The sequence below is a fragment of the Carassius auratus genome, chromosome 18, assembly GCF_003368295.1.
Source record: "Carassius auratus strain Wakin chromosome 18, ASM336829v1, whole genome shotgun sequence".
NCBI classification, from domain to species: domain Eukaryota; kingdom Metazoa; phylum Chordata; class Actinopteri; order Cypriniformes; family Cyprinidae; genus Carassius; species Carassius auratus.
In genome coordinates, this window is record NC_039260.1 from 8,033,923 (window position 1) to 8,059,399 (window position 25,477).

General features: G+C 37.9%; 3 protein-coding genes across 8 annotated transcripts in view; all 3 read right to left on the reverse strand.

The window, feature by feature from the left end:
- Positions 1–183: 183 nt before the first annotated feature.
- On the reverse strand, positions 184–15,390 carry tango6 (transport and golgi organization 6 homolog (Drosophila)). Of its 3 annotated transcripts, none has more exons than XM_026287385.1 (18): positions 15,273–15,390; positions 14,242–14,891; positions 13,261–13,377; positions 13,014–13,161; positions 12,071–12,180; positions 11,744–11,906; positions 11,507–11,574; positions 11,279–11,391; positions 11,022–11,198; positions 10,005–10,131; positions 9,575–9,769; positions 9,110–9,244; positions 8,376–8,897; positions 7,468–7,525; positions 6,562–6,720; positions 5,238–5,389; positions 3,461–3,574; positions 184–946 (listed from the first exon to the last, which is right to left on the reverse strand). In XM_026287385.1, the coding sequence occupies exons 1-18, from the start codon at positions 15,328–15,330 to the stop codon at positions 770–772; spliced, it is 3,243 nt and encodes a 1,080-aa protein (XP_026143170.1). In that variant the 5' UTR covers positions 15,331–15,390; the 3' UTR covers positions 184–769. The 3 variants fall into 3 exon arrangements, with proteins under 3 accessions (XP_026143170.1, XP_026143171.1, XP_026143172.1); XM_026287386.1 differs by having other exon boundaries at positions 770–946; positions 12,071–12,177; XM_026287387.1 differs by lacking the exons at positions 184–946; positions 3,461–3,574; positions 5,238–5,389 and adding an exon at positions 5,514–6,480.
- A 657-nt stretch (positions 15,391–16,047) lies between these two features.
- il17c (interleukin 17c) lies at positions 16,048–17,361 on the reverse strand. 2 transcript variants are annotated; one of them, XM_026288196.1, is made up of 3 exons: positions 17,274–17,361; positions 16,898–17,145; positions 16,048–16,416 (listed from the first exon to the last, which is right to left on the reverse strand). In XM_026288196.1, exons 1-3 carry the CDS (start codon positions 17,277–17,279, stop codon positions 16,185–16,187), a joined length of 486 nt encoding a protein of 161 aa, XP_026143981.1. In that variant the 5' UTR covers positions 17,280–17,361; the 3' UTR covers positions 16,048–16,184. The 2 variants fall into 2 exon arrangements, with proteins under 2 accessions (XP_026143981.1, XP_026143980.1); XM_026288195.1 differs by lacking the exon at positions 17,274–17,361 and having other exon boundaries at positions 16,898–17,259.
- Positions 17,362–18,927: 1,566 nt separating this feature from the next.
- The window catches only part of zc3h18 (zinc finger CCCH-type containing 18), a 38,134-nt gene continuing 31,584 nt past the window's right edge, over positions 18,928–25,477 (reverse strand). The window contains exons 11-19 of one of the 3 annotated variants that reach the window (XM_026287390.1): positions 24,927–25,052; positions 24,683–24,778; positions 23,802–24,041; positions 21,663–21,779; positions 21,355–21,551; positions 20,794–20,984; positions 20,609–20,708; positions 20,357–20,453; positions 18,928–19,950 (exon numbers count right to left, since the gene is read on the reverse strand). In XM_026287390.1, the coding sequence (XP_026143175.1) occupies positions 19,737–19,950; positions 20,357–20,453; positions 20,609–20,708; positions 20,794–20,984; positions 21,355–21,551; positions 21,663–21,779; positions 23,802–24,041; positions 24,683–24,778; positions 24,927–25,052 (1,378 nt within the window). In that variant the 3' untranslated portion in view covers positions 18,928–19,736. The remainder of the gene's footprint in view (positions 19,951–20,356; positions 20,454–20,608; positions 20,709–20,793; positions 20,985–21,354; positions 21,552–21,662; positions 21,780–23,801; positions 24,042–24,682; positions 24,779–24,926; positions 25,053–25,477) is intronic. The other 2 variants (XM_026287391.1, XM_026287389.1) reach the window with 2 other exon arrangements.

Below are 25,477 nucleotides of genomic sequence, written 5' to 3' on the forward strand. Positions count from 1 at the left end.
CTACTTTTAGCAGGTGAATGGTTGGTTCACCTCTCACTTACAGCACAGGAACTTGGGACACTGCGACCTAACCCTGATGTTCGGACATGTGCTTACACACTTACACTGATTTGAAAATAATCCTAGCAAAGGGACAAAGAAACTGTTAATGACTGAATATAAACACATTAGACAGTCTTTGGAAAAAAAATAAGAACTTTTATTTTATTCCAGAGGCACCTCATGACCAAACTAACATTTTGAGTTAGCGTAAATGCCAAAATTTGTATTTACATGGTATTTAACTAGCTCTGCTTTGGTACAAGATGTCAGGCAGCCATAGAGATGGTTAACATGAACGGAAAGTTTCAGTATTGTCCACAGGGAGAAAACTTAGGAGAACTGACTAATTACCCTGTCGTCTATTACCAACGATGTCATGACCTAGTCGTCTTTATATGTTCCACAAACATTTGATAAAAAGCAAACAGACATTTTATCACCAGTGCAGAACAGAGAGGAAAGCAGCTGCTGCAGAGCTCTTTACACAGATATATAGCTTGTGGTGCCCTCTAACCTCAGTGTACCAGATAAAAAAAGCCACAATGCTAGTTTATCAATGCTAAGAAAGGTTTTTTGGCTTGAGAATGAAAACATAGCTGTGAAAAATGATTATAAGAAAGAAAAACCCTGAAATGTATAAATCTTGCAATACTACAAGTAATGAATGGTGGAAATCTGAGACAAAATCCTCTGTCTATAACAAGGTTATGTAAGTCCTGGAGCGCTTTCATGGAAGTACCACAATCCTTTTCTCAAGTTTCTGCCGAGGGAAGATGAACCTCCTCATGACATCATCTAGCTCTTCCAGAGCAATTTGAGCGTGGAGTACAGCCACCTCATCTGGATCCGACCGCACCACCCACTTCAGAGCCCGATACAGCTCCAATAAAACATCCCCAAGAACCTGAAAAAGCAGAAGGGGAGAGAAAAACACTTAGCAAGCAGATGCACTGTTTTACTGTACAACTCAATGTGAGAAAAAGAACAAACGAGGAAGAGAAAATAATGAGTACAGTATATGTCTCTTGAGGCAGATGGTCTCTTGACCTTCTCTTCCACAGCAGGAGAGCGCTTTTGTGAGCAGTCAGCTGTTTTAACTTCACACTAAAAGGACACCAGGCGTTGTGACTTATGGTTTACCTGGACAAGCCATCTCATTACTTACTGCAACAGCTGTACCAAGTAACAACCTTTCCTCATACCAGAAGGGCTTTTGTGAAGCTGCATCCTGGGAAACCCAACAGACGTAATGAAAGATATGACTTTACACCCGGGCCAATGCCATGGTGCATGCAAGGGACAGCACCGCCTGAGCCTGTCTGGTAAAATCTGTCCTATAAAGTACATGTGCAAATATTTCAAGACTACGGTGGACATTGGAGCTGTAAATCAGGGGCTCAAATGTATAGAAGGTCATTTGCAGCAGCAGTGACCAGTTCAGTCGGACCTGAGGTCACTGGGATCAGTTCATGTGAGTTTAAGATGTGTTTTATGTGGACAAACCTCCCAAAATTTGATCCGCTTCAAAGTTGTAAAAGGACAAAGTAGATGAAGATTTAGCAGCCGGACACATTTTAAGTCAACCTACCTACAAAATTAAATGAAAACGTATCTAGAGGAATGTTATTAAATTTGTTTATTATTATTATTTATTAAACCGAATGTGAAAAAAATACATATATATTTTCTAATATATATGTATATATATTGTTAATGTAATTATTAAAAGTAATAGTTTAATTATTATTTGTTTCAATTTATTTGGGTTCATTTAGGGTTAGTTTTAATTTTCTCTTATAATAATAAAGTTGGACAAATTTGACAACTAGGATAAAATCCCAAGACATTATCAAGTTTTAAAATCACTCAATTCGAAGAAAATCGGTATCAAAGATCAAATAACTCCCTTTCATATCTCCTGTGGTATCCTTGCAATTCATACACCATTGCATTACACAAAATATATTTAAATAAGTTAACTGAAATATGATTATCACACTGCATTATGGGAGAACAGAACTGTATTCTGTAAAGTCTGAATGACAATTGACTGCCAAATCTGCTGACAACATCAAAAAACATTTTTCTCAATAAAAATTTTAAATCAGTCAGTGGTGTGATTCATTTGATCTTACAAAAGGCTAAATAATAAAGATGTTAAAGATGATTGCTAATAGTCCAATGGATCAGAGACTCAATGTTCTGGCATCCAAGTAAGGAGTTACACAGCTCTGATTGGTTAACACAGTTACAGCTGTAACTCTAAACTTGTGATACATAGGCCTAATACTTCAAAGCAAATTCAAATTCAAAGCAAACTTCTAACCCTAAAAGCTCAATTTCATTACCTCATCCTGAACAGTTCATGTTATGGAAATGAATACTTTTCTACTACGTCTTGGCAACAACACGCTACATAGCAGGGACATTTTTTGTATGACCAAGGACAACCATTTCTTTTTTTTTTAAATCCTATGGTTTAGATTAGTATTAATTTTACTCATGTACCAAATGACCTGTAGGAGCTATTATCCAAAATGAAAGCCATCTTTGGGAAAGTGATCAGGGCCGTGGGAACGAGGGTGTCTGCTGATAGTGATGATTAGACACAACAGGTGACCTCTAAATAAGGGAGTAGAACATTACAGCTGCTGTTCATCAGTCCAGATGCTGGAAGAATTCCTCCCACTAAACACGTGTGTTGATCTGATTAAACCAGATCCGGAGACCTAACAACCTACTCTATAACCTCACCAACAAAACATATTCTGTACACTGAATGGCTTTTTGATTTCAGATTTATTCTGAAAAAAGTGGATGTCTTTGCACATTAATAAATTAAACTCAGAGATGGGATTTTAACACTAATCTAAATATGACTACGTTGTCTATTATAGATCAGTGGATTTTACACCTTTAAAGGAATATTACAAGTAAAATAAAATAGAAAACAGGCTGTAAATGGTATTTGTGGGATTTTGTTGAATACCACAAAAAGAATTTTGACTTGCATTTTTTTTTTTTTTTTTTTACAAATTCTAATAAAAAAAAGAAAAAGTCAATAAAGCAATCATACAGAACCCAACTAAATGTAAAATATATATATTTATTTAAAGTCACATTACCTTCCAACTTTCTTCAATATTCATAACAAAATTACATGTTTTCTTGAGCATCAAATCAGCATATCAGAATGATTTCTGAAGAATCATAATACATGCAAAGATACTAGGCAGAGACGTAGTGTAATGATCAAGTAGCAGTCTCACCCAAAATAACATTTTATTTAATTTTACTTTTCAGATTTAATAAAAATAATAAAAAAAATATATGAATACAAAAATACTTTTATATTCCTTTAATGAAAGCAACTGCATAATCACAAGGTTCAGGATTAACTGATCACAAATACACTCACCTGAGTGGTTTTATCACTAAGGCCCCTAAGAACAAGAGCAATGACGTGGACCGCAGCTCTTCGAACTTCTGCTTCTTTGTCCGTCTTTATCAGGGCGGTGAGACACGTGCTCAGCTGCAGGAACCAGCACACAAATAGAGGTCAAACACAAAGAACGAACACAGGGTGCAAAGATCTGCAGTGCTGCACTAGTTGATCTTAATGTCAATGCAGCAGGTCGATTGATGTCTAAACACATGCACATGGGTTTGCAGAAGGCTAATCGTCAAGACGCTGGAGAACAGCCTGTTGCAGACGAGCTATTTCATGAATAAGCAGCCCAGTTAGTCACACTGACAGAGATGCTTATTCATGAAGATCTCTAGACCACTGCTGCAGCTCAATCGCTTACAGTAGATTTTCTCAACAACCATATGAACACTGAAAAAAATAAACTGCATTCCAACTGTTCAAAGCGGTCACACATTTCATATTTTGGCATAAGTTTTAAAGAATACTAGATCTGCATGTCCTTAAGGAAATATCAATGCTTGCAAGACAGAAAAGTATAATGCTAGATAAGCTTTTATGATTTACTGCATAAAAATAGTTGCACAGTACTTTAGGGATGCCTGAGTATCCATACAGATTGATTAGATTCTGATTCTCAAATCGATTTGATTAAATTCTGATCTATTTGAGTATATTTCATTTATTAATTTCCATTTCACTTACATAAAAAATAAAATTAACGAGGTCACAAGAGCCATTTGTATTATGAACTGTACGCACATATTTGCATCAGCCACTGAAAAGAATAAAAAGAGTAAAAGACCAATCTTGGGATTTTAAAGGGATAGATCACCCAAAAAATTAAGTTCTGTCATTAGTTACTCAACCTCATGTCATTCCAAACATGTGAGACCTTTGTTTATCTTCTAAACACAAATTAAGATATTTTTTGGTGAAATCAGAGTTTTCTTAATAAAGTTATTTTTGTTTCATTCTGTACACAAAAAGTATTCTCATAGCTTCATAAATTTAAGGTTGAACCACTGATGTCACATGGACTATTTAAAAATGTCCTTACTACCTTTCTGGGCTTTGAATGTGGTAGTTTGTTGCGGCCTATGCAGGGTCAGAAAGCTCTCAGATTTCATCAAAAATATCTTAATATCTTCCGAAGACGAACAAAGATCTAATGGGTTTAGAATGATATGAGGCTGAGAAATTAATTACTTTTTTTGGTGGTGGGGGGGTGAACTATCCCTTTTCTGTCGGCTATGTAAGAACCAATACAATGCATAATCATCACATTCTTTAAATTAAGTCACTATTAAAAACAAATTAATTCAAGAAAGAAAACCAAATATTCTAAAATTCTAAAAATAATATTCTAAAAATGTGATCATTTTGAATCGTAAAGATTCTACAAACAGGACATTTCCATTGCATTATCGATTGTTACATTAAAGATCCACAGTAAAGAAATTGATTTTAAAGAGCAAATCAGTTAATTGATGCAGTTCAGGTTCATCCATCTACCCTCCAGCTGCACTAGCAGAAATCCTGATCTCAGCACTAGACGTGGCAATCTTGTGTAGAGAGCTGGAAATGTGTACACACACACACACACACACACACACACACACACACACACACAGCTGTGCAGTGTAAAGAGAATGATGACATCAGACTAGAAGCAGCCTTGGGGGTCTGCTTAAAAAGAACTAATTACAGACTAAATGACACACAGAATCAGCTTTTCAGAAGCTTTTGAATTCTAGAGTGGTACTACCTCTTGCGCCATTGATCCGAGGGAAAAGTTGAGACGTTGACAGAGTTCACCCAAATTAGAGAGGCCGCTGGCACGCACACTACTGTCCTCATCTCGTGTGCTGCTCAGGAACACACCAATCAGAGGGCGACCATAGTGCGGAGCAAGATCACCTAAAAGAATAAATGACAAGATTTTGTTTATTTGTACATAAAAGATACAACAATTAGTGTATATATAAAGTATAAGTCTTTAAATTAAAAAAATTCAAATTCATTCCAAAACCATATATACAGTGCACTGGAAAAGAGCTCCAGTCTAAACACACATCAAACACAAAGTCGCCACTACTCTTCCAATCTCTCCATCTCGGTGTGAAAGTCTGAGAAAGTCCAAAGCACGTTCCTACAGCATGAGCAAAGTCACTAAACTGGGATTTTTTTTTTGGCTTATATGAAAAGGACTCAGATAAACAACCCCTCACTCACAGATATAAGTGTAAGAGGAATTAGCAATCTTTATAGGAAATTATAAAGGATAAATCTACCCACAGCAGATTTTTCTGGCTGTTTAAGATATCATTCAAACTCTACAAAACCATCCAGGACCCATGTGCCAGGACCTATTCAGACATGAATGTCCACTTCTTCAGCTGACCAATCCTCTAAACAGATCAAAAGAGCTTTAATGCCTGTTGTGGACTAGACTTACGAGAAAGGGGAGGAAAAAGAAAGCGGTAAGGAAAAGTCTACCACACACTCTTTGATCCTGTGCTTCTTGTTAACTGTGGCCATCTGTCCAAGCCCCGTATTAAGTGACAGGTTTAATTAGAAACCAGAGGTACACTTATGCAGGAAAAATATTTTTTTAAATATAAATTACAGTCTGGGTGTGTACATTTTGAAACAGCATGCTAGATATTTAATTATTACAAAGACAATGATTTGGGGATTTAAATCAGTGTCCCATTAGATAATACTCATGGGTTGAAAATGTAAATTGAGCTCAAGTGTGTGAGTGAAGTGTGTGATGCCCCCTGCTGTGTGTGAAGGCGCTATGAATGTGAGTGAGAGCTGTGAGACTCATTGTGCGGTTCCAGCGGACTGTAGCAGCTGTTGGGCTTTTTCAGAGCTCGGTCTTTTAGCGTTAAGGAGCCGGGCCAAGACGACATGTCTCAGACCCAGACTGAATGATCTCGAGACACAATGAATAACCACACACTTGTGTTGAGGATACGGCACTGCCCAGATCTGACAAACAGGTCCTGAAATGGAGCATGTTTATTCAAAGAAAGTTTTCTTAAAGAAATACAAAAAGAAAGACTACAGACAGTGACTGTGCTCACCCATGGCCCTGCTGGCTCTCATTAAAACCTCGCCCACTTTGAGGCGTGTCTCTAGGGAGCGCTCCCTTTTGGGGGAACCGACAGTCGCCCCGGTCTGATACTCTCCCAGCAGTCTCTGCAGAATCTGTTCAGGAAAAGTGTCAGCCAACACTGCCAACCCTGAAACAGAAAAAAAGAAACAAAGAAAAGAAAAAAGAAAAAGACTGAACATCTGACAGACCCTCTTTAAGACTGGATGAATAAAAACCACAATAGGCTGCCAGAAGATTTAAAACCTTAACTCAGCTATTCCTCAATAGGGCTAAAAAAGGTTGAGATGGACCAGTATGACCATTTATGGACAAGAGGTGAGATCACATTGGTTGCAATCAGAGCTGGTTTAGCTAATCAACCCAAAATAGATCACTCTAAATCTGTTTGCTGGTCCAGAAACAATGTTCTTGTAAAGCCCACGGCTGTTCTTAAAATAAACTGAGATTGATCTAGTAATTTCTGATAAAGACACGCATACGTTTTGTATACTTATATTTTAAAATGTAATTTACTCCTGTGATGGCAAAGCTAATTTCAGCAGCCATGACTTCAGTGTCACGTGATGTAACGTGGGAGCTGAACACATTATAATGTGCCGAGGTAAAGCTGACAGTGAATCCTGTTGGCAAAGTAAATCAGGTCAATGTAATGTCTGTGCTTTCACGCCCTCCATTTACGACAAAGTCATTCAACCAGTCAAATCCAAGCTGTTCTATTATGTTACATCACAGCTACAAATAAATCTAATTTTGATATCAACCATCAATAGTCATGAAAATTTTTTTTTTTGCCAAATGCAGGTGTGTTTGTCATATTTTGTTGTATTTCTAAGAAATTCATGTTGATTTTTTCTTAAACTAATGAATGCATTACCTTGAATGGCAGACAGATACACAAAGGAGTCTTCATGCTCCAGGTTTTCCAGAAAGAGCTGGAACACATTGAAATAATCCAGTGAAAGCCCAGCAAAGAATTAGGGCTCAGTTAATTAATTCCTTCGTCTAATTATCGCTGACAGTTTTTCAAGAACCCATTAGCTCAGCTCTAAGCACGTTTACAGTAATGCAAATTAAAACATGTCTGTGGCCTGCGGATTTAAGAGATTTAGATGAGTTAATGTGAGGAGAAGTGGTATGACTTGAGAGAGAATGTATAAAACTAGATATATACAACCAAAATGTGTTAATAACTCAATCAAAAAAAAAAAGCAAAACCAGACGCAGACATAAATAAATAAAAGGAAAAAAAAAACTTAATCGACTTCCCGGAGGTACACATATATTACTGGGTGTTGTGTCCATGCGCATGTGTGAATTAGATGTATTTATAAAGCAATAGACACAGATGAGGCTCTTATCACAGAGAATATTAGATGAGACACTGCAAAGAGCCGCTCATCATAACTAGATCCCATGAGAGTCTTCAGACTCCCTCAAGCAAGAGGTTTTACACACCAAACATCCCACCTCATTTATAAAACATGGTCTAGACCCTCACCCACCCTCAGAAAGAGCACACATGAAAACGAGGAACACTGAAAATCACTGGCCCATATAAACAGTGTCACCCAGGGAAGAGCCTACACATACCCCAGGAGAGATGTGTACGTTAAACCTGGCTTGTAGAATCAGAGAGAATAATGCATACTGGGAGAATAAGTGTTTATCAGATGCTATAATGATCACTGGCATCAAAGCGCAACTCTAGAACTCAAAATGACCCCAAAAAGAAAACACTAACGAGAAAATATTTGTATATATATATATATATGTCATACTTACTGTTAGTAGTTTGTCTTTGTTCTGCAATGCCTCTTTGTCTCCATCACTAACAGAGCGGGTCAGTAAACGCAGAGCTACAGCTCGAGTGGGGACATCCGGGTCACAGGCCTCCAACAGGCACTCAGAGAACGCTTTACTGGATGAGGGTTTAGAAATATCAGAACTGCGTATTCCTCTAGCATTCTGAATCTCATTAACTTTAGGTGTTGCACCAGAGTCTGTTGTATGTTTGGGTTGTGAGATTGGTTGTGAGCGTTCCTGTTGTCTGGATGGAACTCTAGATGACTGTGTACAAGCTGGGAGCGAGTGTGAACTGTGGCCCGCAGGTTGAGCAGGACTTTGGGCAGTACTGTGCTGGGTGGCTGTTTTGGGGACAGTTTTAGGGCGATAAGCCCCATGTGTGGCAATAGTGGCTCTCAGATCAGACGCCAGCTCCTGGATGACTGGCTCTGGGTGCTGTTGGGAAATCTGCTCAAGGTGGGGCAACAGTTCACCCATTGATGAATAATCATCTGCAGTGAGCTGAAAGAAGATATAAACAGGCACAAATTGGTAATAAATAATACATTAAAGGTCCATAAAGATTTGTCCAACGTCATTTAAATTTAGTCATTTAGCAGATGCTTTTATCCAAAGCGATTTACAAATAAGGACAATAGAAGCAATCAAAACCAACAAAAGAGCAATATGTAAGGGCTATGACAACATCAGCAAAGAGTATAATAATACACTACCTCAGCAGCTCCAGAGAGTAGAGTGGCCACAAGCCCCATTCCCATACTGAGAGTCTGACTCTCCACTGGGCTGTCAGTGCCACGCTCGAGACTAACACATGCCCTCTGCAGCATGGATACTATAAACCCAAGCACCTGTGTGCAGAAAGAGCAATGTACTGCTGTCATATAAATGTCACACGGTCATAAAGTAGCACAACTGAAATAGCACAACTGTGCCAAGAGAGTCTCATACTCGTGTCCTAAATAACCCACAGAGAGAAGATATTCATTGTTGTGAGTTAAGTGGAACAGATCTGGCCAGGAGATGATGAGCTTTATTTTTAGATGCCCCATGTTTCCCCTCAAATAAGAGCAAAAAATACAAAATGATAAAACAGCTTAAAAGATTTTAAGGAAAGAGAAGAGAGGGAACAATTTCAAATGCTCAGACAACATTGTTTTATGATCTTTTCTATATCACACCTGAGTGGGCTTGCGGAGCAGCTGTGTGTATGGAAGACCGTCACACATGATGGCCAAAACCTGCAGCAGAGCCAGTCTCTGTCCATGTCCACTCACACGGCCCAGCAGGTGCTGCTCTAACTCCAGCAGGGTCATAGATGAGGTGTCCACTTCCTGCTCAACCTCCTCCCGCTCAGCAGCCACAGCCGTTAAATCCTGGAAACAGCAGGAAACAGACATATCGGATGTCGCAAGAGGTTTCACCACCTTAAGTGGAGCATGCTAAAAAAAAAATCTGGTGATCTCAGCATCCACTTTCACAGCACCCACCAAAGTCCTGAGGCCTCAAGTTTTGCTTCAGAGTCATAAAAACATCTTTAGAACCTTTATTTATCGTATGTGTTATAGTTCAGAGCAGCAGTTACAAATGTTGACTGGCAGGGGTCAGCACCTGCAGCAGCAGTAGAAAAAACTCTCCAGGCAGGTCACTGTCCTTCATCTCTCCCAATAACTGCACCAGACACTGCACTCTCCACTGCTCACCTGAGACCTTCTCATACAGGGCATCATCGTCATCACTGCCAAAACACACAGAAAGAGAGACAGGTAATGATAATGACTTGATAATGCTTTGCTACATACACTTCCATTCATTAAGGCAGCATTTACTTAATCAAAAAAATACAATACAAATACAGTTCAATATTTTAAAAACAGTGTTTCTATTTTAATATATTTTAAAATACAAAATATATGATATTTGATGGTAATGCTAAATTTTCAGCAGCCAATTACTCCAGTCTTCAGTGTCACAAATTCCTTCAGAAAACATTCTAATGTGCTGATTTGGTGCATGAAAAAATTATGATATGTCATGCATAATAGCTAAACCCACATTTGAAAACAGTAACTCAGGGTAGCTGTTAGTTGATATTACCGTATTTTTCGGACTATAAGTCGCACCTGAGTATAAGTCGCATTTATTTAGAAGCAATAACCAGGAGAAAACATTACCGTCTCAAGCCCCAAGAGGGCGCTCTATGTTTTCAGTGGTAGACTACAGGAGCACTGAGCAGCATAGAGCGCCCTCTTGTGGCTGGAGACGGTAATGTTTTCTCTTGGTTCATTTCTCTTGGTTCATGTCAAATTAATTTTGATAAATAAGTCGCACTGGTCTATAAGGCGCAGGACCAACCAAACTATAAAAAAAAGTGTGACTTATAGTCTGGAAAATACGGTATACTGACATGCTGTAATTGATGCTTAATTTAATGAAAGCAAATGAGATGCACACAATGTTACTGAAATCCAAATTCATCACTAGGCATTTAAAAACATGTATTCTTCATTTCAAAGCTCTCTGTTTATTTTGGAGTTGACAGAGTAATCTAGCTGATTGATATTGTCATATATTACAATTTTCCACAAAACAATACATAATTAATGTTGGGTTCTCAGTTAATAATACCTGATAGGCTCCCTGACCGTAAGTCTGGCTCCACCTTCACTGCCAGGTGAGAACTGAAAGCCGTGTCTGACTCCACTCACTTCTCCCAGCAGTCCACACAGATGTTTCAGCTGCGAAAGAGCAACCGATTGCTCTGAGTGAGACAGGAACCATATCAGGATCTCCTGACATGATGTGCTATAAGGAACAACCACTTTTAGTCCAAACATATTATGTTTTATAAATACTTCAGCCATAAATTCAGAATGCACACTGACCGTAAATGAGAGACATTCTGTTTGGTGAAGCAAAAGAGACTGAACAGTGTTGAGAGGACATCTGCTAGAGCTTTCAGCAGCACTTCTGATGGACTGTTACCCACCACACAAATCTGACCAGAATGAAAACACCTCTCTAATGTAACTGATGATTTTGCAGTTTCATAGTTTTTTTCTTAATAAAATTGATGATATGCTGCTTATAACAATACAGAATGCTTTGCTTACTTTGTATACATCCTCAATACAGCGAGTTAGCTCCCACTCCTGTACTCCATCCCGGGATAGATCATCTCCTGCAAAAGATTATCAGTTCATTTTATAATGCTCAAAAGACTACATGCTTTTTGTATTGAGACAAACATTAGCAACTTGATGTAGCTTTATCACTCAGTCAGAGCATAACAACTTATATCAATAAGCCACTACAGTATTCTTAACCAGTCTCCTAACACACATACTAACCAGCTCCCTCCGCTGAGTGATGAAGGGGGGAGAGAAGAGGAAAGAGCAGGAATCGCTGTGCAAATTCAGGCCGATCTTGGACCATGATGAGTGCCGCCCTGGTGGCCACTCTCTGGAACTGCTGTGCGGTCAGCTTGTCTTTGAAATGCAGAAGCTCCAGAACCTAAATCCAGTGACATTACATCCCATAATTAGTTAGTCTTATCTGCATAGATTTTTAACAAACTGATAACAATACATCGTTACTTTTGTTATATGACTATTACTATGTTTTGCAAACCAAACAAAACTCTAAATCACCATTATGCCAATAATGCACTACTTTACCTGTGGACACACTTGACTGTAATAACTCTCAGCAGAGAGAGACTGCTGAGGACAGGCGGCAAGTATCTTGGCCACAGCATCACATTTCCTCCAGTCAGAGTCTCCACCTGCTGGTCAGGCAAAAAAAAAAAAAGATTTCCACTTGCCATTGAATTGCATGATAAATCCACTGGAAACACATTGGGAATTTTTTGTTATGTACTGGATGAAAATATATATGCTTTCCACCACCATTCAAAAAATTGTGACTCCATAACTGGATTCCATATGTTAGGATTCCATAACGTCCAAAATTATGATTCCAGTCTGCTGACACTGTGCTGTTTACAGAATATGCAAAACACAATTGCCCACTCATTGCCATGTCTCCTATTTTTAGTTCATCAGTCCTATTTTTAGTTCTGTCCATTCTAACCCAGGCATCTACCCTGGGGGTAATTGTTGGAGGAGACGGGACACAGTTCCAGGATATTGCCTTTCATGGAATAAAACTGACAACAAAAACTGAGAGCAGGAACACAGGATTTGTAGATATTTATACTCATGCACAAGGCATAAAGGACAAATAGGTTACCAATTATACGTAACAGTCATGAATGTTTAAAAAAGTAAATAAAAAGGTATTTATAGAAATTTTAAATGTTAAAAAAAAATTATTATTATTATTTTTTTAAATATACTATATTTGGGTTGCATCACCGAATGAGTGTTGAAACAAGTTCCAAGGTCAGTAACAAAATAAATGGCTGGTATAGTTCTCTTATTAATTATTTAAATGAATAACAGCAAATAAAGCAAACAAAAATAAAATCCTAAATTTGACAAAAAACTTCTTGTAAAATGTATTGTAGACTTGATTCCATTCCCTCATACACCTTTTCAGATGTTGAAATGACAAATTCACATGTTGGCCATCTGATCTCTTTGCTAAATCATGCCTTACCTCCGGTCCCCTCTAGGATGGCCCTCACCACTGCCTGGACGCCTTGCGGTTGCATTAATCTGTCAGACAGCAACTGTCCACACAGTCGCCTCAGCCACGCGGGGGCTTGGGTTAGAGCCTTGCCTGCGCCTCTGGAACCTGATGATGCCTACAGCAAATCACGGATTACACATGACATGCCTCCATCAAGTCACACAAACACTAACACATCAGAAAAGAATACAGAAAGATAATGGACAACACACACCTGTTTAGGACCCCCCTGCAGAACAAGCAGTTCTTTGATGACGATTGGCTGATACACTTTCCCAAGAAGATTGTGGAGTGCTTCTTTGCAGGACTTGCGCTCCTCTACCGTCAACCCCTGTGGTAGATAAGCAAGGCCAAAATAGTTCAACATTTAGCTTTGGCCAACATGAAACATGAAAGAGTGACCTAAAGGATATACAAACCTACTTTTTTAAATTTTGATGTCATACCAGTAAGTCTTCCTATCATTCTTATAGCACAAGATGTTTATGTATATATTTATACATTATACTTAACAGGTATTTTTTTGTATTTATATAACATTATAGCATTTATTTATATTCACTAGTTTTTGTGAGCTTTTCTCAATTAAGTAGCATTTTTTTTCTCTTTAGCCTTTAATAGATATTTATTTCAGTTTTAGTTTTGATAATTTAAGTACTTCAACTTAAACTTCTTTAATTTAATTAGTTGCCAGCACAACATTTCTCATTTTCATTTCAGTTTTACATTGAATATAAGTATTTTTATATTAATTCATCTTTATTTCAATTAACAAAAAGATTTGCGACCGTTTTAGTTCAATTTCATTTTTGGTTTAGTTTAAGTTTATGTGCTTTTGTCATTTTTATTAGCTTTTTATATTTCTATTTAGCTTTACTACGGTATTTATATTTTTCTATTTAAGTCAATTTAGAACTTTCACAAAAACTTATTCAAGTTATCTGCAAACTAAGTCAACATTTCTAACATTATTTTAAGTCTTGTTCATTAATTTATATTTCTAATTCATTACAATCATTTAAAAAATATTACAATTATTTTTGTACATTACTTTTTTGATTACTGTACCAGACTTGGTACGATTTTAAATATCCCTGATCAATCCAGATGGTCCATGGTTTAAGAAACCCCATACCTAAAGTGAGACTATAGGGTAAAGTGGTCCAAAAAGGATTCAATATTTGTGTATATTTACCTTATTGCTGTTTGTACTATCTTCCTCAGGGCGCTTGGGTCGATATCCTAACTGACACAGAGCTGCCATGATGTCACCCAAATGGCGTGTAAACACAGGTGTTGCTAGCGATGACAGTGCAGACACCTCCAGCAGCACATTAGTGGTGATAAGTAAACGCCGTTCCCCTGCAGGTGCCACATCGTGTCGGATTGCCCCCTCCACTGCTGCCCCGAAAGCTGAGCGCAGGCCTAGAGCCACCCCTACACCAGGAGCTAAATATGGACAAAGACCCAGAGTGACCACAAACTGCAACACAATGCCCAGTGTCTTTTGCTGGGCCACACTGAGAACATCTGGAGGAAGCGGTGGAGCTGCTTCAGGGGTCGCAGGATTTGGTGCAGTAGGATTCTGGTGAAAGGCCTTCAGGAGGTGATTGAGGTGACGTGCCAGGCAGAGCAATAAGAGAAGACATTCCTGGACAAAGCTCCAGGTTAGATCATCCGTATCACTGCACACCCATGTGATGTCTCGTCTGACCTCCTCCAGAAGTTTTCGGGCTTCCTCCAGCTCTTCACTCCCAGACATGTGCTCCTGAAGCTCTGACAGGTTCCTCTGGAGAGCCGACACAAGTGCTGTTTGTGTGCCATTACCAGCGCTCAGCTGAGCCTCTAAAAAAAAAGTGTGCGTCCATCATGCAATCACTATTTTAAAAATGTGAAAAACATAAACATCAAACAAACCTGCATGACTTTCTTTCATATGTGAAGAAATTTAGATGTTGGGCAGAATGACAGTCAACATCTAATTAAGTTATTTAAAATATATACACTGGAATTTAACAGTGAACCGAAACCGACATCTAAAAAGACATACACTTTTGGAACATATTAAGGATGAGCAAGCAGCTAATAATATTTTTTATTTTAACATGCGACTGCTAGTAATGCTGCGACCAGACTAGGCTGACTGCGTTTAGCCAACACAGCCAACAACACAGAAAACTGTGCTTTGACACTTTTTTACAACGAATGTAATATATTCTATCTTACCTCGAATAGGTTTCGTTAATATACTGAGAGACTTTATTAGTGCTGTGGTCATTTTCATTTACACTGCAACGTGTTGTCTACAAATACTTTGTCGCAATGAGAAGCCTTTCAAAATAAAAGTCCTACAGAGTCCGACAAATTAAAAGCCTCTCTCTCTCTCTCTCTCACACACACACTGCCAATCATTTTTATGACTATTATGCTATTATGCTTATACAATTACATTATACTTATAACAATTATATGGCCTATACTTCTGCCTTAAAGGCACTTTTTTTTTGCAAAACATTACTTAGAAGAATATTATTATTTATTTATTAATTTATTACGTGGTGAAATGTCATTCAGGTGCGTTTGAAATTTACCAACAGTGGAATTTACAGATATGGACAAATGAGTGAAGATCAGCATAGACTTTATTTTTGTTTTACACAACATGAACATAATACCATAATACCATCAACAACAACAACAACAACAAAAAACATGTTATTGTTATCACTGAAACAGACTTAATATAGGCTAGCCTAACCATTCCTGTCACTGACAGAGCTGAATATCACACCTGATTCAAACAAGGACAGGTAGGCGCAAGATCAAAAGTTCACATATTTGCATAATGTAAACAACAGTTAAATAAATAGTAAATAAGTTATTATCATATAAATAAATAAAGTCTAAATAAAATAGTGTTTTACAGTAATACAAATACATCTTCCTTTCAAGAAAGATTATGTTGGTTTGTAAGCTTAAAGAATAAACCATGTGACACATGCAACTTTTCAGCTTATAAATATAAGCATATCAAACAATGTAAGTACCTTATCAAAAATTGCATTTTAAAACAAACACGACATGGTACATGAGACACGTCTCTACAGTTTTTTTCTATATAGTAGCTATTATCCTCTCTTATTGCTTAGGAACTGCACAGGTACAGGCTACAGTCACTGACACAAGTTTATACTCTAAAGAGTATTTTGTCGGGTCAGACGGGCAAGGAACCTTCTTCAGGAATAAGCGAGTTTGCTTCACAGGCACTGAGTTGTAGGTCCTATTTTCAACCCCGTTAATGATGCATCCATCACACAGACACTCTGCCTCCTCGTATTTTGAGGGGTACATGTCTGTATTTTCCACTGTTCTGAAAATACAAGAGATAAACATACATTATTAATGTGGCAAGTCGCTGAAATTACACTTAAAAAATAGTTAAATAGATATCACACCTACACACTTGTTTTATGAATTTGTATTATTATTTAAACATTAGCCTACTAAACATGCCTCATAAGGCTTTCACCAGCCATGTTCTGAAGGCTTTTTCCCCACAAAATAAATATGGGATACAAATAAACAAGCCTATACATTCACGTAGCCAACTTCTGGGTTAATTGCAAAATTTAATAAAAAATTATAAAAGGTTTAGAAAATTAGAGAAAAAAACCCTTAGACTATTTATGAATGTACATATAAAAGTGTGTATCAAAAATATATTTTACTTCGAAATATTCAAACGTTTAAATGAAATGTTTAAAATTCTAAGAATGATGACGTCATCAGCACCTAGGGTTCTGAATTCTATGGTTTTGTTAAATTACCGTAATTTAGAGAGCTATATCTACCTTATCCGCCAGGGGGACAGCGAGCGATCATTGAGCGCTGCTAAAGGAGACCGAACGAAATCTTCACAGGAGCTCGCCGCGTGACGGACGGGCCGGAGGCGCTGGTGTCTGTGCGCGTGCAAAGATTGAAGCAGCTTGTTTTGAATCTTGCTGAACCCATGTTCACATTCACTGAAACATCCCAGATTCTTTCCTTTCACCATGCTCTCCGACAAGACGAAGAAACATATTCCAAAAAACAGCGGAGACTGCAAGATAAAGAATAAACAGATAAATAAAACAAGTTTCATATTAATTTTGTTATAAATTAAGATGTTCATTACTTTGTGAAATGTGTATCTACTTAGCCTAAATAAAACATTTTTTTTCTACTTACCCACATAATTTGTTCAGGGTTTATTAGGCTACTGAAACTCCGTTGACCCGCAGTGATGCTCAAGTTTAGTGCTCAGGTTGTGTCAGGCCTGACTGTTATACCTTTCCTGCACTTGTTCAATTTATATAGGCAACCTGTTGTATCCATCATCAGGGAAAATCCGAATCTATGAGGAAATAGTAATAAATATTTACTTCCGTACTTCCTCTTTCAAATGAAGCGCTAAATAGACAAGCTCATTATATTGCAGTCTACCTGAGAAGGTTTTTTTTCTTTTTTGTCTTTTCATTATCAATCGGACTGTAAAACGATTTCAGTAAACTAAAATGAATGAAAAACCTCACGGTAGGATCTGTGATATCTGAATGGGCAAGTGGACGTTTATTCTCTCGTATTATCAGTAATAAAAAAAAAAAAAATCCTGATAGCCTGCTTAAGTGATCAGTAAAATATTTATTCACTAAACGCAGTATTTAAACGTCATTAATACTTGTACATTGTATTTTTTAATAGGAAAGGGGAGATACTTAAAGGCTCCATTAATATTGAAGAGAAGTGTTGCGAGGCTTACCCTGCATTTCACTAAGCCCAAAACAACATTTAACATGAAGACGTTTCACTAATACTCTGCTTCGGATAAAAAAATAAATAAAAAAAAATCCCGTTTGTGAGCATTTTATGTCCTTTTCAAATCCTTGGAAGAGTTAATGTGGAGATAAATTGTAGGAGCCATATGTTTTGGGCATGACAAAGGAGCCCTCAATAACAGGTCATTCATTAGCAAAAATGAGCAGTTGATGGTAGATTTGGTTGCCTGTTGGGTTGCCATCATGGGACAAGACCTAGTGAATTTCCCAGCATCATCAGATCAGCCAATCTGAAAAACATCTCCCCAGGAGTCCCCTAGCATCATGCATAAATTCTATACATTCTACAGAGAATGTGAAACTGATGATTTTGACCATCAATGACACATGGTGACGATTAATTTCACTCACATTCTGACAGAAATTGTAATAATCAGCATATAGATACATACATATATATATATACACATACACACACACACACACACACACACACACATATATATATATATATATATATATATATTTATATTTAAGTACCTATTATTCATAGCAGACTGCACTTTACACATTCCGATATTTACTAAATAACTATTTAATTGTTTTTTACTAAACTTATTTTTTTACAGAATGACCCAATAGTTTGAAGTCATCAATTATTTGTATTATATTCCGCTACACTGACACAAAACCAGAAGTGAACAGCATTAATTGTACAAAGCATGACAGCTTAATCTTTTAATATGATTTATGAAAGAATGTGGGTGTATCATAGAAGAGCATTAAAGATTATTTAACTCCTACAACTTATGACGTATAAAAGCACAAACAACGGAAGATGAATAATGTTTAAACCCATTCAATAAATGATCTCACTAATTTGCTGTAGGTATTGATTTTTAAGCATGATACTGGATCAACAAACAGGGTTAAGTAATAAAATAAACCCACACAAACCAGTGCACATGCTCTGGAGAAACAAAGCAGAGCATCAGACCTTCATATATGCATATAATGGTCTTCCATTAGATGCAATCTTTTCATTAACAAGGAATCATTTCAACAGATTTATCTTTATCAAAATAGTTTATTTAGAAGCTTTTTTTTTCGGTCACAAAAAGCAAGAGGGAATCATTCCTTATCTCCAGGTGTCCTCATTGCAGCCTCTCACACTTTCAACTAAAAATGAGGGACAAATAAAATGCAGGTGTTGACTTGAAAAGCTAGGGGAAACAATGCAGAATCTTAAAAAAAGCAATACTTCACATCACTGTCATTGGTTATCTAGAATCATACACTTTAAGGTATTCTGTCTCCTGACTTTGTGAAAAAATGCTAAACATGTGGTGGTGGACAGACTAAATCCATTGCTTAAGGTGGACTTTCCTAACTGTAAGGTTATCAAATGACAGCTCCAGATTCTTTGAACAGGATCAATGTCAAATGCGCAGATGAGTCCAGGATGGTCCAATCAGATTAAGCATACGTCTGTCACACTGCAACACACCACATAAAATAACAGGAGTGGGGATAAAGCAACTAGAATATGAGAGAGAAGTGTGGCAGGATGGAGAGCAAAAATGTGTGTTGAATGTACAGTTTTTTGTTTTTTATCTTTGAGACACACTACAGTAAAGATCCCATCATCTTGCGAAAACAAACAAGTGGACAGGACCACTTCTCAACTTTTATCACATCAATATAAAATCTAGACAACCTCTCTCTGAGGGCAAAAAAAGCAGAAATGTAACGGCAGTCTCCTTTCCCTAGGACATTTACGCCCTTAGAGTTCAGAACAGCGACCATTTCCCATTTCTGGCAAACACTGGGCGTCGAGAAAACAGATGTCCCAGAAGCTGGATGACGCCGGGGTTAATTATTTCCCAGGGATTTTGGCTCTTTTGCGGGCTATGGCGTCCTCGACAGCCTTTAACTGTTTCAGCAGCTCCTCGCGACGAGAAAGGGTGCTGCTCGGCTTGCCGGATCCGGAACTTGAAGCGGAGCCAGCCCCGGGAGCAGGTGGTTTACCTGCAGACACAGCAGCCGGACCTTTCCCAGAAGACTTGGGTGGTGGAGATAAAGGACGCTTCCTGAAGAGAGAAAATAGAGGGAATCGAGTGAATTACAAGCATTCTTAGTCACACAAAGATAAAGCTTTTGTTATAAAACACCTTGATCCACCATGCACATAAAAAGGGAACTAATGCTGAAAAAACATGGGGATTTTTATTTACTTTTTTTTTTTAATAAAAGCTAGATTATTACTCATGATTACTACTCAACTTAGAGAATAAGAGAACTCTTATTTATACAAACAGACCCGTATTAAAATGCAGTTAATAGTTTATGCAAAAAAAAAAAAAAATCTAAATCAACAAATTTAAATAAATTCAAATATTTTTCCCTACATGAACATATCAATTGACTACTGGAAATCACCACATATTTGAAGGGATATTCAGAAAGTGTGACTGAAAAGAAAGAGGCAGTGGGTACCTTTCTCCTTGTGGTGGCATGGGCCGGGGACCCTGTCCTCTGGGCCGATCCATTCTGGGGGACAGCGGGGGTCGACCAGGCATCCTCCGGTCTCGACCTACAAAGATATCAGAGAGTAAAGCATGAGGAGATCGATGTGAGGTGCAATCTGACTGAACTTCCGGACATCCTGTGAGGAAAGACCTTAACCACAAGCATTTTTTTGGAGGGGTTTTCTAATGGACAGTTAATGTGCCATGTCATGTTGTTTACCTCTGTCAGGTGAAAGTGCTATCCTCTTGCTGAGAGGAGAAGGGGGTCGCTCTTTATCTGCAGGAAAGTACCTTTTCCTATTGCCCCTGTCAGTTTGTTGCTGGTCAAACAGGAATAAAGAAGTCATTGAACCATCGTTCACTGCTGCGCAGCTACATGACTGTAACCACACCTTCCCCATTTACCTTGTTGAGCAGGGTGAGTTTGATGTCCTTGTGAGAGCCGTATCCTCCTGGAGGACCCATAGGAGGCGGGTGCATGGGCTGACCTCTGTTTCCGGATCTAGGCACCCCGGAGCTGGTTTTGGGAGGGAGACCGGAGGGGTCCACTCGTTTTCGCTCATCTTTGAACGGCTCGTCTTTCTTTGGCGGTTTTCCTTTAAGGCACACGAAACAAAACAACACTGTTATTTTAATAACATTTACATACTATTCAAGAATATTTTGACTCACTGTTATTTAAGATTTCCAGGTCTCCTTTTATTTCAGTTATTTCAGTGCTTCTCAAGTTTTTATATATTTCTGTTAAGGTTTATTTTTATTTCAGTTGTAGTTCAGCAGCTATTTACAAGGCAACAGTTCGATATTTTCTAACTTAAATTTTTTTATGTTATATTATATGTTTAATTTCACAGAGGCTTCATTTGGGTTCATGATTTTTAGTTTCAGTTTTAGTTCACAATAACACCACTTTTGTTAAAAAAATGGTATTAGCGGCCTGTTGGAAATGGTATTAGGCCACAGTACCTCGGTCTTTGTTGGGGCCCCTGTCCCGTGGAGGGACCCTTTCCTTGCGGGCATGGCCTGGAGTGGGTGATCGGGAGCTGGCGGAGGACACGGGGCTGGCAAGGTCAGCGTACATGTCATCAGAGTCGGCGCTCCTGACTGAGCTGCTGCTGGAGGAGGCGGATGAGACAGACGACACGCTGCTGACCGACAGAGACCTGTGAAACCACACAGACATTCTGTGATACCATATTCGCAGTTGATTTTTTTAACTACAAGAACAGGTAAAGACAGGTTTGTTTTTTCAACTGTCTCTGTGCATTGCATACCTAGATTTGTGGGAGCCGGAACGAGACCGGGAGAGTGAGGCGGAAGAGGAACGGGATCTGGAGGGTGAGCTGGAGCCAGAATAACTGCTGCCACTTACACTGCCACTCGCTGTCGGCCTGCCGGAGAATCAAACAGGAAGAAAGACACAGAAACAATATAAATGTTGGTTTCAACACTGTAGACGAAACTAGTGTCACTAATTAGTGCAGTTCAAGAACGAACAACTCTTAATGAATCATTTAGATATCCATGAATTATAGGTTAGGTTCAGTCTAATGAATCCGTTATTGAATCAACTCACTGAATCCATCTGGACAGTTACTGAATCAATGATTCTGATAATGAAGCTTCAAAGGTTCATTCAGACCACAAAGTATTTCTATAGTCATTCTAAAACTGCAAGTGAAAAATCCAAAGCAAAGGGAAGAATACACAAAGCATCCGTGTCACAGCACAATGTTCCTCTTTGACAATAACAACTGTGGACACTACAATATTAATGTCTAACAGAAACCAGTTCCTCTAATGTAAATGTATCTACAGAGAGTAATCACTGCAGTACGTCACTACAAACTTTTTCAAATAAATGCTGTTCTTCAAAACATTCTATTAATCAAAGATCCTGATAAAAATAATGCCCATTTCAGCATATTTGAATGATTTCTAAAGGACACTAAAGACTGGAGTAACGGCTGCTGATTTTCAGCTTTGCTACCACAGGAATAAATCATGTTTTAAAAAACAAAACAAAAAAATTTAATTGTAATATTACACACTTTTTAAATAATAAAAAAAAAATCTATATTTGATCAAATAAACCAGTCTTAGTTAATATCAGAATTTCCAAACCAAAAAAAAAAAGGTGACAAATAAACATCACGTGCCTTGACAGCTGAGTGAAGTGAAAGTAAAGACAACTGGTATACAATCAGAGAAAATCTAAACAATTTACAAAGCACACACCCAAATTCCTGCCAGGCTAAATAATCATATAGTGTTACCTTTTAGATTTCAGAGTGGTGGAGAAAAAGCTAAATAAACCTTGTAGACATCTACAATACCTACAATAGTATTGCACGGGCAAGTACCAACCACAATGCTTTGTTTAAATTTACTTACTGATATTAACATCAAATATTAAAGGTTTGTCTGTATCAGATGTGCTCCTAAATGCCAACAACATCTGGCCAAATGCCAATGACATAATGACTTTGATAAGTCCACAAAGGCTTCTTTGTACTGAAACATTAAAACAAGTGGGACAGGAGATTTTCCTAAACACCCACGCAGGGTATTCCACGTCCACAGTGAAACTTCACTCTCACTGCTACAGATCACAGAACTGTCACATGCTGCTTCCCTGTGCTGAAAAGCGCCTTTCTAGACACTCACACAAACACTGTTCAGTGGGTAATGGTTCATATGCAAAACACTCACAACACAAATGTCAAAAAAACAACCACCAAAAAACAAAACAAAAACACAAGCACACTATCAAGCCACAAACAAAATCTCCAGCTCTTAAGGTGATGCAATCCTTTAACCTTAAAGAAAAAATTATCTGCTATTAACTAACTACAAACCATCCTCATGTCATTCCAATTCCCTTTGACAATTCATATCATGTAAAACAAAGTGATTAAATCACTCAAAAAAGGCGCTGATGCCAAGCTCCAAAATGAAAATAAATATTATTTAAATACATAATATTTAAAATAGAAAAGTACAGATTCATGCTCTATATTTAACGCTTTGTGTGAGAAACAAAAAGAAGAAAATAAAAAACAGAGGTAGAGAACATTTTAAGTCATTCTTCACCACTTAACATGCCAGGCAGAAACAGGTTTGCAAATATAACCATTTTCCAACAGACATCAAACTCTCCTGGTTGAAAAGACCGCTATTGCTACACTGTTATTTTGCTGTTTGTCATTTTGGAAACTGACAATTGTAGCCATCATCACCTCATGTGGATGAGGTAAAAATCCCTTTGCATTTTACAAAAGAAATAAATGCGAAAAAGTTTCCAAGGAAATGAGTAAATAATTACACAATTTACACTTTTGGGTGAATGATCCATGTAAATGACCAAACAAAGAGCGGTAGTGTGCAGAATGAGCACGTAGCGTGTGCTGTACCTGCGAGGTGGGTTAGGCGGTTGACGTTCTTTCTTGCGTCCTTCTCTCATGTTGGGTGGTTCTCTCGGCTCTCTGGGTCCAGGAGGTCGTCCAGCTGGACGGGGGTTTGGGGGCTTTCCTGGCTCTGTGATTGGCTTGGGTGGTTTCCCTGGCTGTTCAGGCAAGGTGGGGTTGGGCATCATTTTGGGGGGTCCCTTCTCCCTGCGAGGAGGGGGCAGTGCGGCAGGCTTCAATGGGTGGCTGAATGAAAATATGCATTTGCACGTGCATGCAGTGAGTAAATGACAAGAGCAGTACTGACAACTACAGCTAGATAAAAAAGGCAAAACACTAAACCTTGTTCTGATATAGACTATTAAACTGCCATTCAAAAGATTTGGGTTGGTAAGATTTCTGAATGTGTTTGTAAGTCTCTGTGCTATTTTACCACCTGGTCACTTCATGCATTTTCTCTACCTGATCATAAAAAGACATTGCATAAATGCCTAACAAAATGCTTTTGAGACTGATTTAAATACAAAATGCAATCGCTTAAACCACTTCAGGAGGTCATCTGGGACACATTCCAGAAGAAACTGGAGAAGCGTTAATTCACCTGGTTCTTGAAACCACATATGTAAATTTTACTTCTTCAAAACCTTTAAATAATAAACGTGTGAAAGCGTTGTAGACTAATATGACCCTTAGTGAAACATGATTCTTTGAGAAATAGAAAGTTCTTCTGTAACATAAAACAGACTATCATCACATTTGATCAAGTTAATGCTTGCTTTCTGAAAAAAAATATTCAGTTCTTTCTTTCAAAAAAAAAAGACAAATAAAAAAAACCTTACTCAGCCCAAAACAAAATGTGTTTTGAGAGCATAAGTGTGTGTATTTACCCTTTCAATAGACCAGGAGGCTGCTCAGCTTTGTTCTTATTAGTGTTTCTTTGTGCTGAGGGGGTCAGGGAGGGCGAGGAAGAGAAGGATCGTGATCTAGACAATGGAAAGTAAAGTTATAAGTAACAGCAAACGGTCACAGTAAAAGCCGGTGAATTATAGATGTAGTATACTGAATGTTCTGGAAATCATTACAGCAAATTATTATGGCAAATCAAGATAGTGTTGTGAACTGATAACTTGCCTAGAGCGACTTCCGCTGAAAGAGCTGTGCTGAGAGGAGTGACTTGAGTAGGAACTCATTGAAGAAGAACGAGATCGGGAATGGGAAGAGCCAGAACCCGTAAATGATGAGGATCGGGATGAAGACCTGGAAAATGTGAGAAATTTATAAATAAAAAAAGTATAACCGCTTAGCTCAAAGGAATAGTTCACCTCAAATTTTTTATTTAATTTATTTACTCATCCTCCTTCCATTCCAAACCTGTATTCTTCAGACTTTTTATTCTTCTGGAACACAAAAATACTGATTTTGTTTATCCATATAATGAAAGTCAATAGGGTCCAAAACAACATCGGACATCAATGAAAGAGACTTTTCTCAAAATATTGTTTTATGCTCTAAACTTTTACATTTAGTCATTTAGAATATGCTTTTATCCAAAGCGACTTACAAATGAGGACAATAACTGTTTCCATCCAAAGATCCAAATTAATCTTATGCGCAAAACTGAAATATCGCATAAAACATATGCAATGAAAGCACCGTTTCCATTCAAAAAGTCAAAGAGAACA

Excerpts from the sequence above, each read along its gene's own strand:
- tango6 (XM_026287385.1), bottom strand. The coding sequence starts at position 15,330 with ATGAAAATGACCACAGCACTAATAAAGTCTCTCAGTATATTAACGAAA. Across the intron at positions 12,181-13,013 it reads CATCCTAGAGGGGACCGGAG|CAGGTGGAGACTCTGACTGG; the intron begins GTAAGGCATGAT and ends TTGCCTGACCAG. Across the intron at positions 11,907-12,070 it reads ACAGTCAAGTGTGTCCACAG|GTTCTGGAGCTTCTGCATTT; the intron begins GTAAAGTAGTGC and ends CACTGGATTTAG.
- il17c (XM_026288195.1), bottom strand. The coding sequence starts at position 17,217 with ATGAACATCTTAATTTATAACAAAATTAATATGAAACTTGTTTTATTT. Across the intron at positions 16,417-16,897 it reads CTGTCCCCCTGGCGGATAAG|AACAGTGGAAAATACAGACA; the intron begins GTAGATATAGCT and ends TTGTATTTTCAG.